The 13764-nt window shown below is 40.0% G+C and overlaps 1 protein-coding gene across 1 annotated transcript in view; it reads right to left on the reverse strand.

Moving 5' to 3' along the window:
* Positions 1 to 2900: 2900 nt before the first annotated feature.
* The window catches only part of GFRA1 (GDNF family receptor alpha 1), a 54401-nt gene continuing 43537 nt past the window's right edge, over positions 2901 to 13764 (reverse strand). Inside the window, exons 6-7 of the mRNA XM_010144951.1 lie at positions 5984 to 6040; positions 2901 to 3972 (exon numbers count right to left, since the gene is read on the reverse strand). Of these exons, the coding sequence (XP_010143253.1) occupies positions 3811 to 3972; positions 5984 to 6040 (219 nt within the window). The 3' untranslated portion in view covers positions 2901 to 3810. The remainder of the gene's footprint in view (positions 3973 to 5983; positions 6041 to 13764) is intronic.

Consider the following 13764-nt stretch of genomic DNA (forward strand, 5'->3'; position numbering starts at 1 on the left):
CGTTCTAGCACAATCCAGCTCTTTATTAAAAGCTAAGTACGAGATAACCCTGTCACCTGACACACACATGATGTATGTCCCTTCAGGGAGCTGTTCCAAGTTTTACTCTTCTCCTTCACTGGTTTCTCACCATCTCTCCTCCATGGAAATATCATTGTGATTAAGCCGACAATCACAAATTAAAATTACATTGAGATTTCAAGGTGATGCCTTCTCTATTTTCTTCATCTCCAGCCTACTGGTACAAGCTTAGCTAAAATGTGTACTTTCATGTTTTCAGTCTACTGATTCAAACTGCAACATCCCCAAAGTGCAAACGGCCTCATGTTCAAAAGGTTGTCATAGAGGGACATAATTTGATTTTCAAAAAAGGCTGGGAATAGGTCTCCAGACCTCGTCTGTCTATGCAATGCCTTAAAATGAGTAAGAATTCCTGTTCCTCCTAACTCCTCCTAATGACACAGTGCAAATGAAGCCGTTGAGTGGACACCAGTGCCCCACTGAAGATCGATGGACAGCTCCTGCTCAGTGCTCGGTACCTTCCTCCCCACCGTCTTGACGCAGCCAGGATCTCAGGGATCTGAGTCAGCGAAACGAAGGCTGCACTCCTCGTTACCGACCGTATCCCTGCACAGAGAGTTCCGTAGGGCTGCTGCCCGTTGGTGGATGTCACTGCCAGCGCGGGGGCAAAGGAGAGCCTCAGTTGCTATTATTTGTACTAATATCGAAAGGTTCATCTTCAGTGCCTCTTTCATTGAACTAGCTTGTGGAATTAATATCTATGTTAAATACTGCAAAACCGTAACCATATATTTCAGCTCAGTCTGAATTTTATCTTTGTGTGTGCTACTTTTAAGAAGAAACAGGTTATTTAATATGGCAATTCCTATATTATTGTTATATTGGTAAAATCAATGTAACCAAGAAATCCCTGAAGTCCAGCCAAATCCTGTTCATTGAGCACTCAACATATGGCATTTTAGTGACTGAAAGAGGGAAAAAACTGAACAATTTGCTTACTTTGGTGCTGTAGCAAATGACTGCATTGACGAGGTCACCATGCTAAACTGACATCATCCATACCACATCCAGCTTCTAAAAATCCTCCAATATTTGCACAGCGATGCCTGTAAAAACCTTGTTAATTGTCAGTCTCTTAAGGTTTTTTTCCCCCTCTTGCCTCTTTCATAAGCAATTTGTTTTTTAATTTAGAATTCAGTATGCTTTTAATTTACACAGGGAAAAAAGAAAGCTTGAGTGCACTGATTTTTTGTGGTAACTTGGCTAGCTGTATGAAACGCCACTCCTTCCTCTACTGCTTACACAATTCCACTTCCAAAGGTAACTCCCACTGAATCAGAGATCTAGCAACTTCTTTTGTAATCAGAACCTAATTAGGTTGTTGTTTACAGTAAGTGATCGTACCGTTTATTCTGGATCACACAGTGTCAAAGCTCTAATAATTGGTATTAAATGTAAGAGAGACTGTAATCAAACCAAATGTAAAAGATCTTCAAAAGTATGTACTATACTGGGAGGTTATTAAAATTCTTGATATTGCTTAAAAAGTTTAATGTGTTGAATACAAATGATATTTTAAAGAAAGATTTGTGGATCAAAGATGGATTTAATATTTGTAATGTTTATGAATTTGTTTTGAAAATATTTTTAATTGGATAATGTCAGACTTTTGAATTATAATGCTATGTTCATTAGCATTTCAATAGTTTATACTATCAACTCCTTTTGACATAAAATAATTTGATTTGGTTTTAAAATCATGAATCTCATAATCTTTTTTCTGTTGTCTCTAGTTTTCAATAATTTGATTAGCTCCTACAAGAAGAGCAACAGGGACCACATGGGCTTTGCTGGTAATGATGTGCTGCGTATTTCTTCTCCGAAAGCAGCTCTGCTGCCTTTGAAAGTAATTTGCAGTTTCTTATCAGCACAGAATTGAAGAGTAGTATTGTCTAATTCATTTCGTTCAGTGGCACAGAGTACCGTAGAATTCCATCACATACACAGTGCTTTGAAACCTATATCATGTGACTGTAATCAAGAGCACAAACATCAACTCTGGAATTTATGAAACTGTTTATTATTAGCTAAAGAAAAGCTCAAAAGATGAACTTGTCGATAGGTTTAATGATCTCTTAGTAAGATGTATATTTTGCATACTCCCAAACTTCATTGCAGTTTATAAAACAGTAATTTGTACTTCATTGTTTTATTGCAAATAACTGAGCTGGCCATTTCAGAGCAGGACGGGGCATAACTGTGTAAGTCTCAGTGTAAATCTGTTAATTCAACATGATGAACTCCTTGCTTGGTGAAGTTATCTTCTACTTTCGATAGAAAGAAAAACTGATTACTGTTGATCATTTAGACATAACTGCTTATAACAGTCAACAAGCCATCACAGTAGGGTACAAAGACAGCCCTGGGGAGAAATGCTGCCTGTTTGATGACATTTAAAGCTTTAAAGAATTCCTTCTAGATACTGCAGAAAACCACCATGAGCCAGCACAGGCTGTCAATGTCACCAAAGGAAAACCAAAGCCATCAAAACAGGTATACTGGCAATATTACCATCCAAAACATTAAAATAACTTATGGAACTCGTCTTGCAAACAGTTCACTATGGCAGCAATGCCAAGGTCTGCAGTAGGAACTACCAGCGTGGGAAAAGCCTGTAACATGGGTGAGCGTGCATGATGCTGCCTTGTAATTGGATCAACCGTCTTTTTGTGTTGCTTTGAGCAGTCTAAGAAGAAATAAAACACAGTTTAAATGATATCCTACTACCTCTTTTCCCTCTACAGTGTTGTGATAAGAGAAATAAGGCATGAAGTTCCTGTAACTTTTTTGAGCTATGTATAAACAGATGATGCTGTTTTAGTAGAGCAAATAAATTGTATGCCATTTTTTATTAAACAAACAGTATAATAACTGGACTATATTATCACAATGGAAGCATAGAAGACCATAGACTGTACAGCTGAAACCCTGTAGCAAATTTTGTTTCTACCGCTTATCCTCACATTTAAAGAATTGTATCTTTACCAAGCTCTCACAATGGCTGTTTCTTGTTAATTTAAAGAATCTTCACCCTTGTTAAGGCTAAACGATTATAATTAAAAGATAAATTTACTGTTAGAAAGTTCTACGCCACACTCTATTTTTATGAGAATTTAACTGAAAGACGTACATTATACCTGTATGCAAATTAGAATGGCTTCTCAGCAAGGAACGCAGAACCACTTACAGTACGTAAACATTTAAAGAGGAAAATGCTAATACACTGAAAGAGTTTAACATCAGTAGCAATTTATCAAATGAAGAAGTTTCATAAAATCCACTCTCTGGGAGAACATTCACCATTAGACCAAAGCCTGGCATCCTTGATAGCGTGAAGTTCAGTCAATTTGAAAACCAAAACCATTCAATGAGATAAACAGGATCTTAAGAAAACTGCCATCCTCCTTCTCGGGTAAAAGCCAGAATTAAAATAATTATTATTGAAATGATCCAACCAGGTCGCTTTACAGGCAAATTTACACTGTCTCTTTAAAACACTGCATGCCCAAAAGCCTTTTGGGTTTGGAATGTAGCACTGCACCAAGTATTTCACAAAGCCTCTAAATATCACAAGAAGCTTTTTTAGAGAGAAAAAGAAAAATTCCAGCTGACTGAAAGTGTTCTAGCCAGGAGTGCCTCAGCTTAGCTCCCAGACCTGGAATTCCAGATAAACAACAGAGGACAGGAAACAGATTTTTTTTTTTTTTAACATGTCCTTTTGTAATGCAGCTACAAGGCGACTGATGAGCTTAGGAACAAACAGAGTGAGAGTGCCAGTGTCATCAGAGTGAGCGGTGTGCTTAGGCAGAAGCTTCTAGGAAGAGCCAGCGAATTCTCTGAAGATATGTGACTGGTGGAGACTCCTGCTGTGTGGTCTTTCCCAATAGCATTCTGCAAGACACAATACTTTCCTTGGTCACCATTACATATTTTCATTGCAAAATATTTAAATCTCTATCATGAAATTTATCTTTTGTTTGTTCGTGTCCCACCCTCCGCTGTTACCTATATATCACTGTCACAGATCAAAAGATATGAAAGGCATAAAACCAGATGTTAAAGTGACAGTATTATAAAGTTAAAGTACAGTATTATAAAGTATAAAGCACAGCGCAGAAGAAGAAAGTACTAAAAAATCCCCACTTTGCAGTGGTTTCATGTGCAAACCTACTCTTGTTAAGTACAGCAATTTTTTTAGCGATCTGTGTTTATCAAGCCAGTTTATTTTAAAAAGCAAATGCAAGACCCACAGAGAAACTTCTGCCCAGTCAACAGGACAGCTTTGTTTGACAACAACTTACTTCTGGATAACAATAAACAAAATCTGATCTGTGGGATCAGAAAAGACAGAATTTTCTAGCTTATGGAAATTTACTTTCTCGTGCCTTTTTGACTATAATTTCTGCATTACTTACATTTCTTGTCTTTGCTACCATAATTTAAAAAGTATCCACGTGCAAGGACAGACTGGCAGATTATAGTGAACTGTTTATGGAGGAGATGCATCAGGAATATTTCTCATTGCTATCGTCCTTGGTAAAATGAAAAACCTAACAAGTATGATCACTGAAGTAGAACAGTTTAGACTAGAAGGGACCTCTGAAGTCACTGAACCTAACCTGCTCCATGCAAAGTCACTGTCCACTCAGGATCTAAAAATCCCCAAGGATGCAGCTTCCACTGAGGGGATAACGGGCCAAGTTACCAGCTAGAAGAACTCAGAAGAGCAGATACAAAGAATGAGTAGAGAGCATCAGTTTCCACATGAGTGACTGTTTACAGAACCGGGGAGGCATTCATGGATAAACCTCTGTGCCACTCGCTCACTTTGATATCATCTCCTATGACTGTAGCTGGAAGGCCTTGAGATACAAACTGTTAGAAGTAGTAGAGGCATTGGGGGAATTACCAATATATGCTTTCTGATACCCAACCCTGGGCATCTGCTTTTTGGAAACTGTCACAGACAGCGGATGGGCTAGGATGGACCAGCAGTTCTTTTGGTAAGCTACAGTTAATAGGGCCTTCTTGTGCAAGGTGTTTTAGCCAGCATAAGATGTCAACAGATCTGTTAACGTTACTGCACCATTACCACACATGTTATCAGGCTTCATTCTTGTATCTACAGGAAATTTTTAATAGAACCTAAAGAATTAGGAATGGGCTATAGAGCTGTCGTTGTTTAGAAGAACTGGGCAAATCTGGACTGGTGAAGGAGAACCTGAAAGATATGGTCACATCCTTTTGGTGGCTGACGCCTGTACAGCTGGTCTTGTTTCAATGCTCAGGCTACGTGCTTCCACACTGTAAGAATTAATTTATGTACTTCACTAATTATTACGCTTCCAGAGAGTCTCAGTACAAAGGATATGGACTGACAGACAAGGAAACTGATGTAATGTTTACGTCTGAATGGAGGCCTTGGAGGTCAGGCTGAGCAGACTACTCAAACAGCACTGGGAGGTTCATGTCTCTTGGGGCATCAGTCTGTCTCCTGATGCATGAGCATCACATCTCCTGATGTGAATATCATTTTATGCCCTAAATTGGTCATTTTTGTTAGCCACAGAATGATGTCCAGTATGTTTCTGTGTATTTGTTAAAAGCCTTAACATCTCGTGCTCCTGCAGATTATTTCCTAATTATACTTACTAGGTGCAATGGTAATTACTATGGGATCTGTCTAAACAGCTATTAAAATATTAAGCTGTCAGAGGCCACTTTGCGCCCACCTCCAGATTTCTGAGTAAAGATCATTCTTTAATACATTACAGTTTTCACACGTAACGATACTAACAAGACTTTAGCGTGAGGTAAGCCCGTTGTAATCTTGACAGACTCTGAGCATTTTATATTATGGGGAGACACCAGTGCTGTGAAATAGACAGAATCACACTCTTACCTCATTAAGACAGAGCTCTGTATCTACAGATTCATTGGATTTCCGCTTCTTCTGTGCCTATGAACAAATGCAAAATATATTCCCTGTACAATTGATACATACAGCAGCACAAAACAATTAGATAAATTCACATGGGTTGTCATACTCTATAATTTTGACAGCGATTTGCACTTGATTAGGAAATAAACTCTCCAAATGTAACTGCATGTTTTCCAATAACATTCACATTCTGATCTGAATTTACAGCAAAACTTGAAACAATCAGCTACGGGTACTTAGAATTACAATGATGAGTGTCCTCAGCTGCAGAGAACCTGTTACGTTCTGTGGCCCCTTAAAAATGGTGCTGGATATTCATCAGAAGAAATGAAATATGACAGTTAATAATTACCACAATACCACTGCATATTAACAAAAAAAAATATATCATGTGCCTCAGTTTTAGGGAAATATACAACGTGGGAGCATTTTATCCTTAATGATTCTTGCAATTTCTCCAAGTATTATCATGAAAATACAAATGTAATATATTGCATGGCTGCCACACAGTCTCTTCTATAAAGTTACAAAAGGAACACTTGATGTATTTTAACGGTTATACCTGTGAGACAAACTGAGCTTTTGTTCACTGATTATTACATACAGGACATTATTAAATGCAGGAATATTTTAGATGATCCAAAACTAAAAAATGCATCTGCTACATCTCCAGCCATGTCTTACGATGAGCATCCATCTGTTGCTGTTACTGTGTGCTCTCCACACTGACTCAAGTAAGAAACGTTTCTGGTGGCAGCATCATACACCATGACAGTAATAGCGTGCACTCTGTCTAGCATCATAAGGTGTTTAATATTTCCATTGCTCCAGTGAACATGACTGGACCGGGAGTTTTCTGGTTTTCTGCAATAGCAATAGCCATCCACGTGGTGCTGAAGATATTGTCAATAAATTGTGCTGTGGTTGGTTGAAGTACTTCAGTGATTTTCAATACAATTTCTTTCTTTGTATATTCTAGAAACATATACAGAACTCTTTTATAGGAGCTACAAGTGTTAAATAGACAATCAAATCTTGTAACAGAAGACTTGTATCTACACACTGAAACTACTGACTGCACTGAGCATGTCTAACCCTCCCACCTGGAAGTTCTGTTGGACTTGCAACTTATTTCCTGCAAAACATGAGGATCTGAATCTCACTGTGTTGCATTCATTTTACACCGCAGAACCCCACTGGTTTTGGCAGAGACCTGGACTACAGCTGATGTGAGGAAGTGCTGAGCACTCTGATTTTATACCCTCCAAAAATTCAGTTCCATTCTTTATTTTATATGTGAGAGCCATAGGTGCTGCCTATGGATACAAAACAGTCTTTGACCTAATTACTGATTTTAGAATCCAAATGAAGGAACTGAGCTTCTCATTAGGAAGCACACTCTCTGCTTTTCATAATGCTTTTGTATTTATAAAAAGATATATTGGAGACAACTGAAAAAACCTAAAATACTGGGATTTAAAAGAAAGACAGCTCAGCCATACTAGGAATGCATACTGTATATATGTTGATAGTTTTCAAGTACATGACAAAATAGTAGCTCAATTCATTAACAAACACCCTCCGTGAAATCTCTCTCTTAGATATCCTTTCTTCTAATCAGTACGTTACAGTGGTTATGGTAAGCATAAATTTAACTATCTGAATGGAAAAAGAAACGCCTGGCAGTAAATTTGCTACAAGAGCAGCCACCCAGTGAAGCCTTCCTGCCGTGGTGATGGTATTCACACAGGTTAGGAAACTCCTTTTAATGACGGCTGGTTGTTTTCAACTCCCAAATGGTTGACTCTGAGGAGATGGGTGAAGGAGAAACTGGATTTCAGCCCTGGTTTTCTTATATCCCAAACAGCCATACTACACTGAACTGGAATGTGAGGATTCAAATGAGGCCTCAGGTTCAGAGGTTCAGGTCTGACAGGGTAAACTGTAAAGATGGTGCAAGCTTCGTATGTTTTAGTTTGTCATTCAGTGCTAAATCTCCTAGTTCACACCAGCATCTGTCTATTAATAAACAACGTGGTTTGCTGCTTATGCCTGCTTTGGGTTCACAACACTGTGGTAACTACAAGTCTACCCTTTGTAGCTGGTCTCGACACCAAAGTTAGAATTTATGATCCTTCTGCACTGTGTTTCTTAAATGAAAAAAGAGAAAAATATCATTATTTTGTCTATATGCAGTTAATTACAGAATGACAGAACGGTAGGAGTTGGAAGGGGCCTCGGGGGATCACCTAGTCCAATCCCTGTGCTAAAGCAGGTTCACCCAGAGCAGGTTGCCCAGGATGGCATCCAGGCTGGTTTTAAAAGTCTCCAGAGAAGAAGACTCCACAACCTCTCCGGGCAGCCTGTGCCAGTGCTCTGCCACCCTCAAAGGAAAGAAGTTTCACCTCATGTGTAGATGGAGGAGTCTTCCTCTACTTTATTCAGCCTGATAAACAATAGAGTGCAGCAGCTGAAACATATTTACATTTGAGAACACTATTTTAAGACTAAAATCAACAGCTAGAAACAAAAACAACATAAAAAAAAGCTCTTCAATAATTTTAATCAATATTCGCTAGCTTTCATTTGGAAGGTAGCACTGCTCTGTATTCATATACTTATTGTAGTCATTCCCACATCAACAACACTTATTCACATGCATCTTCTACTATAAAGTCCTCCTTTCTTAGAGTTGAAAAGTAATTTTAATAATCAAAACATAAGGGGCAGTATCTTCCATTTAAAAATACGGCCACACCTCTTTTGGTGGGAGGACGGTGTGGGAAAGGAAAAACTATCATTCTGAGGATGAGATGAGACATTATCTGGCAAGTTTCAAACTGGAAAAGTACATTTTTACTGTTGAGCAATAAATGTGTAGGAACGGGTTAGAATGGAAATGTAGTCTTAGGTTGCACTACTATAATACAGCAGTGCATCACTAAATCACAAGTAATGGGGGAAAAAAAAACCAAACCCTGCATGTTGAAGAGAGTGCTATAGAAAGCATATGTCCTTTAATTGCCACCTAAGGGGAAAAATTTTCCTGCCCAGCTCTTGGGCAAAAAGGACTGTAGACGTCACAGAACTGTATTTGTGCTACAGTGAGTGAACACCTTATCAGAGGTAAAAAATCAGGGCTTGGAGGTCATGCTGATAGCCTTGGTGGAACTACAACCAGACTGCGAGACCTGCATTTGAATTATGAAGGACATCCTCAGCCTTTGAATATTTACTTTATAACATCTTCCATTATCCTAAAAAAAAAAAAAACAATAGAAATGTGTGCCTATCCCATACAGCTACAGACAATTCTGACAGGGAATATCTGTGCCATCAACAAAGCTGGGAAATGGGAGTTGTTCATTATGCAAGATGCCAAAGATTCACTGCCAACCCCCATCTCGGGTATCCTACACAACTAACATACAGGCAAGAAGGTACCTTCAGATGTGCTAGAAGTACCTAATTCCACAGCAGTAAAACAGCACACACGAATGGCTAATAAGTCTGTATTAAAACTTACATTTTAAAAAATTTTAATCTAAAGCTCTCATCTGGTGACAAGAAGATCTATGGAATTTTGTCATTAAAAAAAACTTAAGCAGGGCTGGGCTGATAAAAATAATAATTTAAAAAACAGTGAGAGACAAGCAGCTGAAAATAACGGGTTAAACACATGGAAAGAGGTATGAGATCTTTTGTACTGAGGCAAAACAGTATTGGCTAATGAGTTACACGCTCAGCTGCGACATGCCTCTGCCTGTAAACCAAAGTTATGTAAGGCAGGTTGACACTCTCCCCAGCTTAGCAGGGAACTAAAATTCAGTAATATGGGCTACTCCAGTGAAGCTGCCCCCATACTGCCAACAACATTGCACTCACTTAAGCTTTTATACTCTGTAAAAATGAACATCTTTTACAGAGAATCTTATCACTGTGGTAGCAAAAGCAACAGATGCTATTTAGAGATAATCATATTCATGCACCTCCTGATGAGCCGGACTATCCTGTCCATCAGTCACACAAGCCTTGCTTTGGTCTTCACAACCTTTAGCTTGTAATATTCCAACTGAAGTGCTGGACGTAGTCAAAGACTGGTAGAGAAACCAACTGCATGCCCAGAAAAGAAAAAACTCTCATGATGAGATGCAAAATTTTACTTCTTTCTTTTCTAGAAAGAAAGAAGCATCAGGATTGGCAGAGAAGCTAGTGGTTGTCTGAAAGGAGAAAGGAATATGGCTTATACTTCTCCTCCAGACACAGCTGTCTCTGGACCTCAATGTTTCCTTCTAATCCCAATGGCTCCTAGGGAAGTTCCATCACAAGTCCCTGCTCAGATGCACCCTAACCTAGTATCTTGTCCTGCATCTAATAATCACTTCAAAAACCTCCCAAATCCAGTAACTCTCTGCTTCCCACTCCCCTAATCCCTCCTCCTCCATCCTGTCCTGCAGACACTACAGTTCTGGATTTATTCCCAGGAATGCTATCTTGCAGTTATGCATCCAGCTTCTACAAATTACAGCATAACATGGTTAAAAAATGCATTAAACGCTGCAGCGGTTCCTCACCAGGACTCAGTACACACGTTATTTATGGCTTGCCAGCCAGCAGTACTTTTATATATCACTACAGCATGCACAGCTATGTCACTGCAAGGCAAAGGTCTAACTGGGGATGGCTCCAAATGGAGGTGAGCTTTAATTTGGAGGGAGGGGAGTGAAGGAGAAGCACATAAAGGGAAATAAATGCATTGCACCTGAATGCAGACAGGCACAGAGTGAGCATCCGAACTCCGAAACCAGTCCCTTTGCCGTTAGCTGCAGACTTTGGGGCTTGTGTGCTTTACTGAACATATTGCTTAGACTTGAGACGGTGAGAGACAACAGAAGTATCATCACAACAAATATCTGTTATGTGGGTTGTTTTTTCAGCTAATTTTAATGAGTGTGCCTGTGTCCTCTCCGGAGGTGGCTGGTTAGTTACGCTCAACATCTCCTTTCTGAAGAAGGACAAATCTCCCAGAATTCATCCTTCAAATGACCATAGTTCTGAAGGAGCTGTAACAAATGAGGGTGCTTGTTCTTTTTGTTCTTTCCTTGTGTTGATTAGAGAGATTTACTAAGCAACTGACCTGTTTTTCTAACAGCAGGACACAAACAATAAGCAAACAAATATACAGTGTAAAAATGCCATCAGTTTAACTCTTCTGCTCTCACTAAGCAGCAGGTGCATCTATCTCAACTGTCAATAGTATTTTCTTACTAGCTATGCTATACTGCAGCATAAATTACTTTCAACAGGAAGATAAGCAAAGTGCGGGTCAGAGACACAGGCCACTAAAATAAGGATCCAATTCAGCACAGAGTAATTTTGAAACCCACACCATAGAGCCAGGGTACAAAGCTGTAAAAACAATCAGCTTTGCAGAATCCTATAAGAATGTCTGATCTTTTTTTCTGCTTCTTTTCTTTTTTCTCAGCTGAATCAGCCCTCAAGATGCAAGCTCAGAACATGAAATTATCAGTCATCGTTCAGCATAAAAGCATTACAGTACTGTCTCCCCACTTTGTACAGTGAAGAAAGTATTCTTTAAAAGCAAGTATTTCCAAGACACACCCGGCACTAGTCTCCAAAGATATGTAGGTAACACCCAACACAGGGAGAATCAAATCACAAGTCTTTCAGCTGGGAGACACGAAATAAAGCAAACCAATGATCCCCTTGTGCCCAAATACGCACTGGGGAAACACACACAGTTTTACCAGCTGCAATACAGCGCAATCTACTGTTTATCAGCCAGTCCCTTCAGATCCCATCGTGTCCCAGCCCTTAGCTCCCACCCCCTATAGCTCTGTATGTGTCCTAAAATCACACTTTTTGTCCCCAATCTCCTACAAGGGTCTTCTCTGGCTTTCCCCTGGAGCTTTGCCCCAGCTCGGCAGGGCGGCAGACCCTGAGCACTACAGGATGTCCCAACTGCTTTTGGGCTCAGCCACCCTCCAGTTTGCCAGTCAAGCATTCAGAAATCCTGAGTCAGACCCCACCCAAAACCAGCAGACAGCTGCTCAGCGGGCAACACTACGCACTGGCAGACCTACCTTCATAAAGCTCTGGCTTTCTTGAGGGAACATACATTGCATTTAAAAAGTCTCCTTATCCCTCAGCATCAGTAGATTCTTGCTGGTTTTGAGTATTTAAGCATCAGAAACAATGGATGGAGGACACCCTCAAATCAGAGGTTGGTTTGCAGGTCAGGAAAGGGGAAAAGGAATGGTGGGTCTCATGAGGATGCTTCCAAGCATTCCCTCAGGAGGAAAGGGGGTTGAAAAGAAGTCTTCACCCCAGGGCAGGCATGAGGAATCCCCTGGGAATAGGGGCTGGGACAGAGGTAGGTCTCTATTCTGCTAAACAGCTTTCCAGCTCTTTGGTCACCAACATGGGAGCACTGTCTAGTCTCTTCTAGATAGGGCCAGGTGGGCTGGGAACGGTGTCTCTTCCCCAGATCACTGGGTAATGGTGGATCAAATTAGCTCTGATCTAACAGGTGTCCAGTGCAGACACTTGGGTCTCTTGATGACTCTGGCTAGAAACACACCTAGCAGCAGATGTGTTCTTAGAAATCTGAGAAACAGGGCTATTGGTGGATGCTGTCCAACTCAGGTAGGGGAAAACCTCTTCCCTTCAACCTCTTCAGCCTTAAAATCGTAAGAAAATTTGATTGGGGGGGTGATGTGGGGAGACTGGGAGTAAACCTGACAAAATGAGCAGAAACGAGTGTGGAAAGAAGGAAAGTTGACCTGTACTGTTTGAATTATTGCTGGACTGTGCCCAGATCCTTACGTTAGTAAAGATGAGACCTAATTAAGCCCCATATCTTGCTGCACTTATATGGCTGGAACAATATAGCGCAAAACCTGCCTAAGAGCAATCTTAAAGCTTTTATATAAAACAGATCCTATCAGAAACACCAAACTGATCAAAGAGCTTACAAGGACCAGACACAGAGATCTTCAAATATTTATTTCAAGCAATTAGTCTCCCAGTGAGCACAGCACAAAATATGACGCCCGGCCAAGACAACTGAACTGACTTACCCACCTTTCATGGCAGTGAGTAACTTGCTAGCAATTTTGTTTTCCTGTTCAGCCATTCATTTATCTAAGTAAAATGATTTTCTGTAGTCCCAGATTCTCACTTCCTATTTTTAGGAGATATTATGCAATTGTCCTAATACGGTCTTTTATGGATTTGTCTCAAGCAAATATTTTTGCATTAAGAAGGAGAGAAAAGAAAACAGAATACTGAAAATCATAGATGGAGTAAGTTTTGTTAGGTTAATTTCTCAATGGCTTGGGCTACCTAGGTTTTTTTTTCCCCCCTCTAATTATAAAACTGAACAACCATATCATCCAAAGTCAAGTTGTTTGGGATTTTGTTATTAAAATCCATTTCCGTAGTGATTCACCACAGCTATCAACCCAGTGCCACTCACAGCAGTTACAGGTAGCATCTGGCTGCTGCACTCTGAACAGCATCTAAAGAAAAGCAGCATGAACAAAAAGCCATTACAATCCCAACTAAAAGACATGCTCAGCTCTTAATTTTGAACAAAGGTAAGCCATTGAAGAGCTACAGATCCCACAACACTTCCCCAGGCTGGAGTGTGTGCCCTGGCGTGTCCGAATATGCAAACAATTTTGTTCTGTTTGGCGGCAGGTGAAGTACCTACCTCCCCT

Source organism: Buceros rhinoceros, unplaced genomic scaffold, assembly GCF_000710305.1.
Source record: "Buceros rhinoceros silvestris isolate BGI_N320 unplaced genomic scaffold, ASM71030v1 scaffold18220, whole genome shotgun sequence".
Classification (NCBI taxonomy): Eukaryota; Metazoa; Chordata; class Aves; order Bucerotiformes; family Bucerotidae; genus Buceros; species Buceros rhinoceros.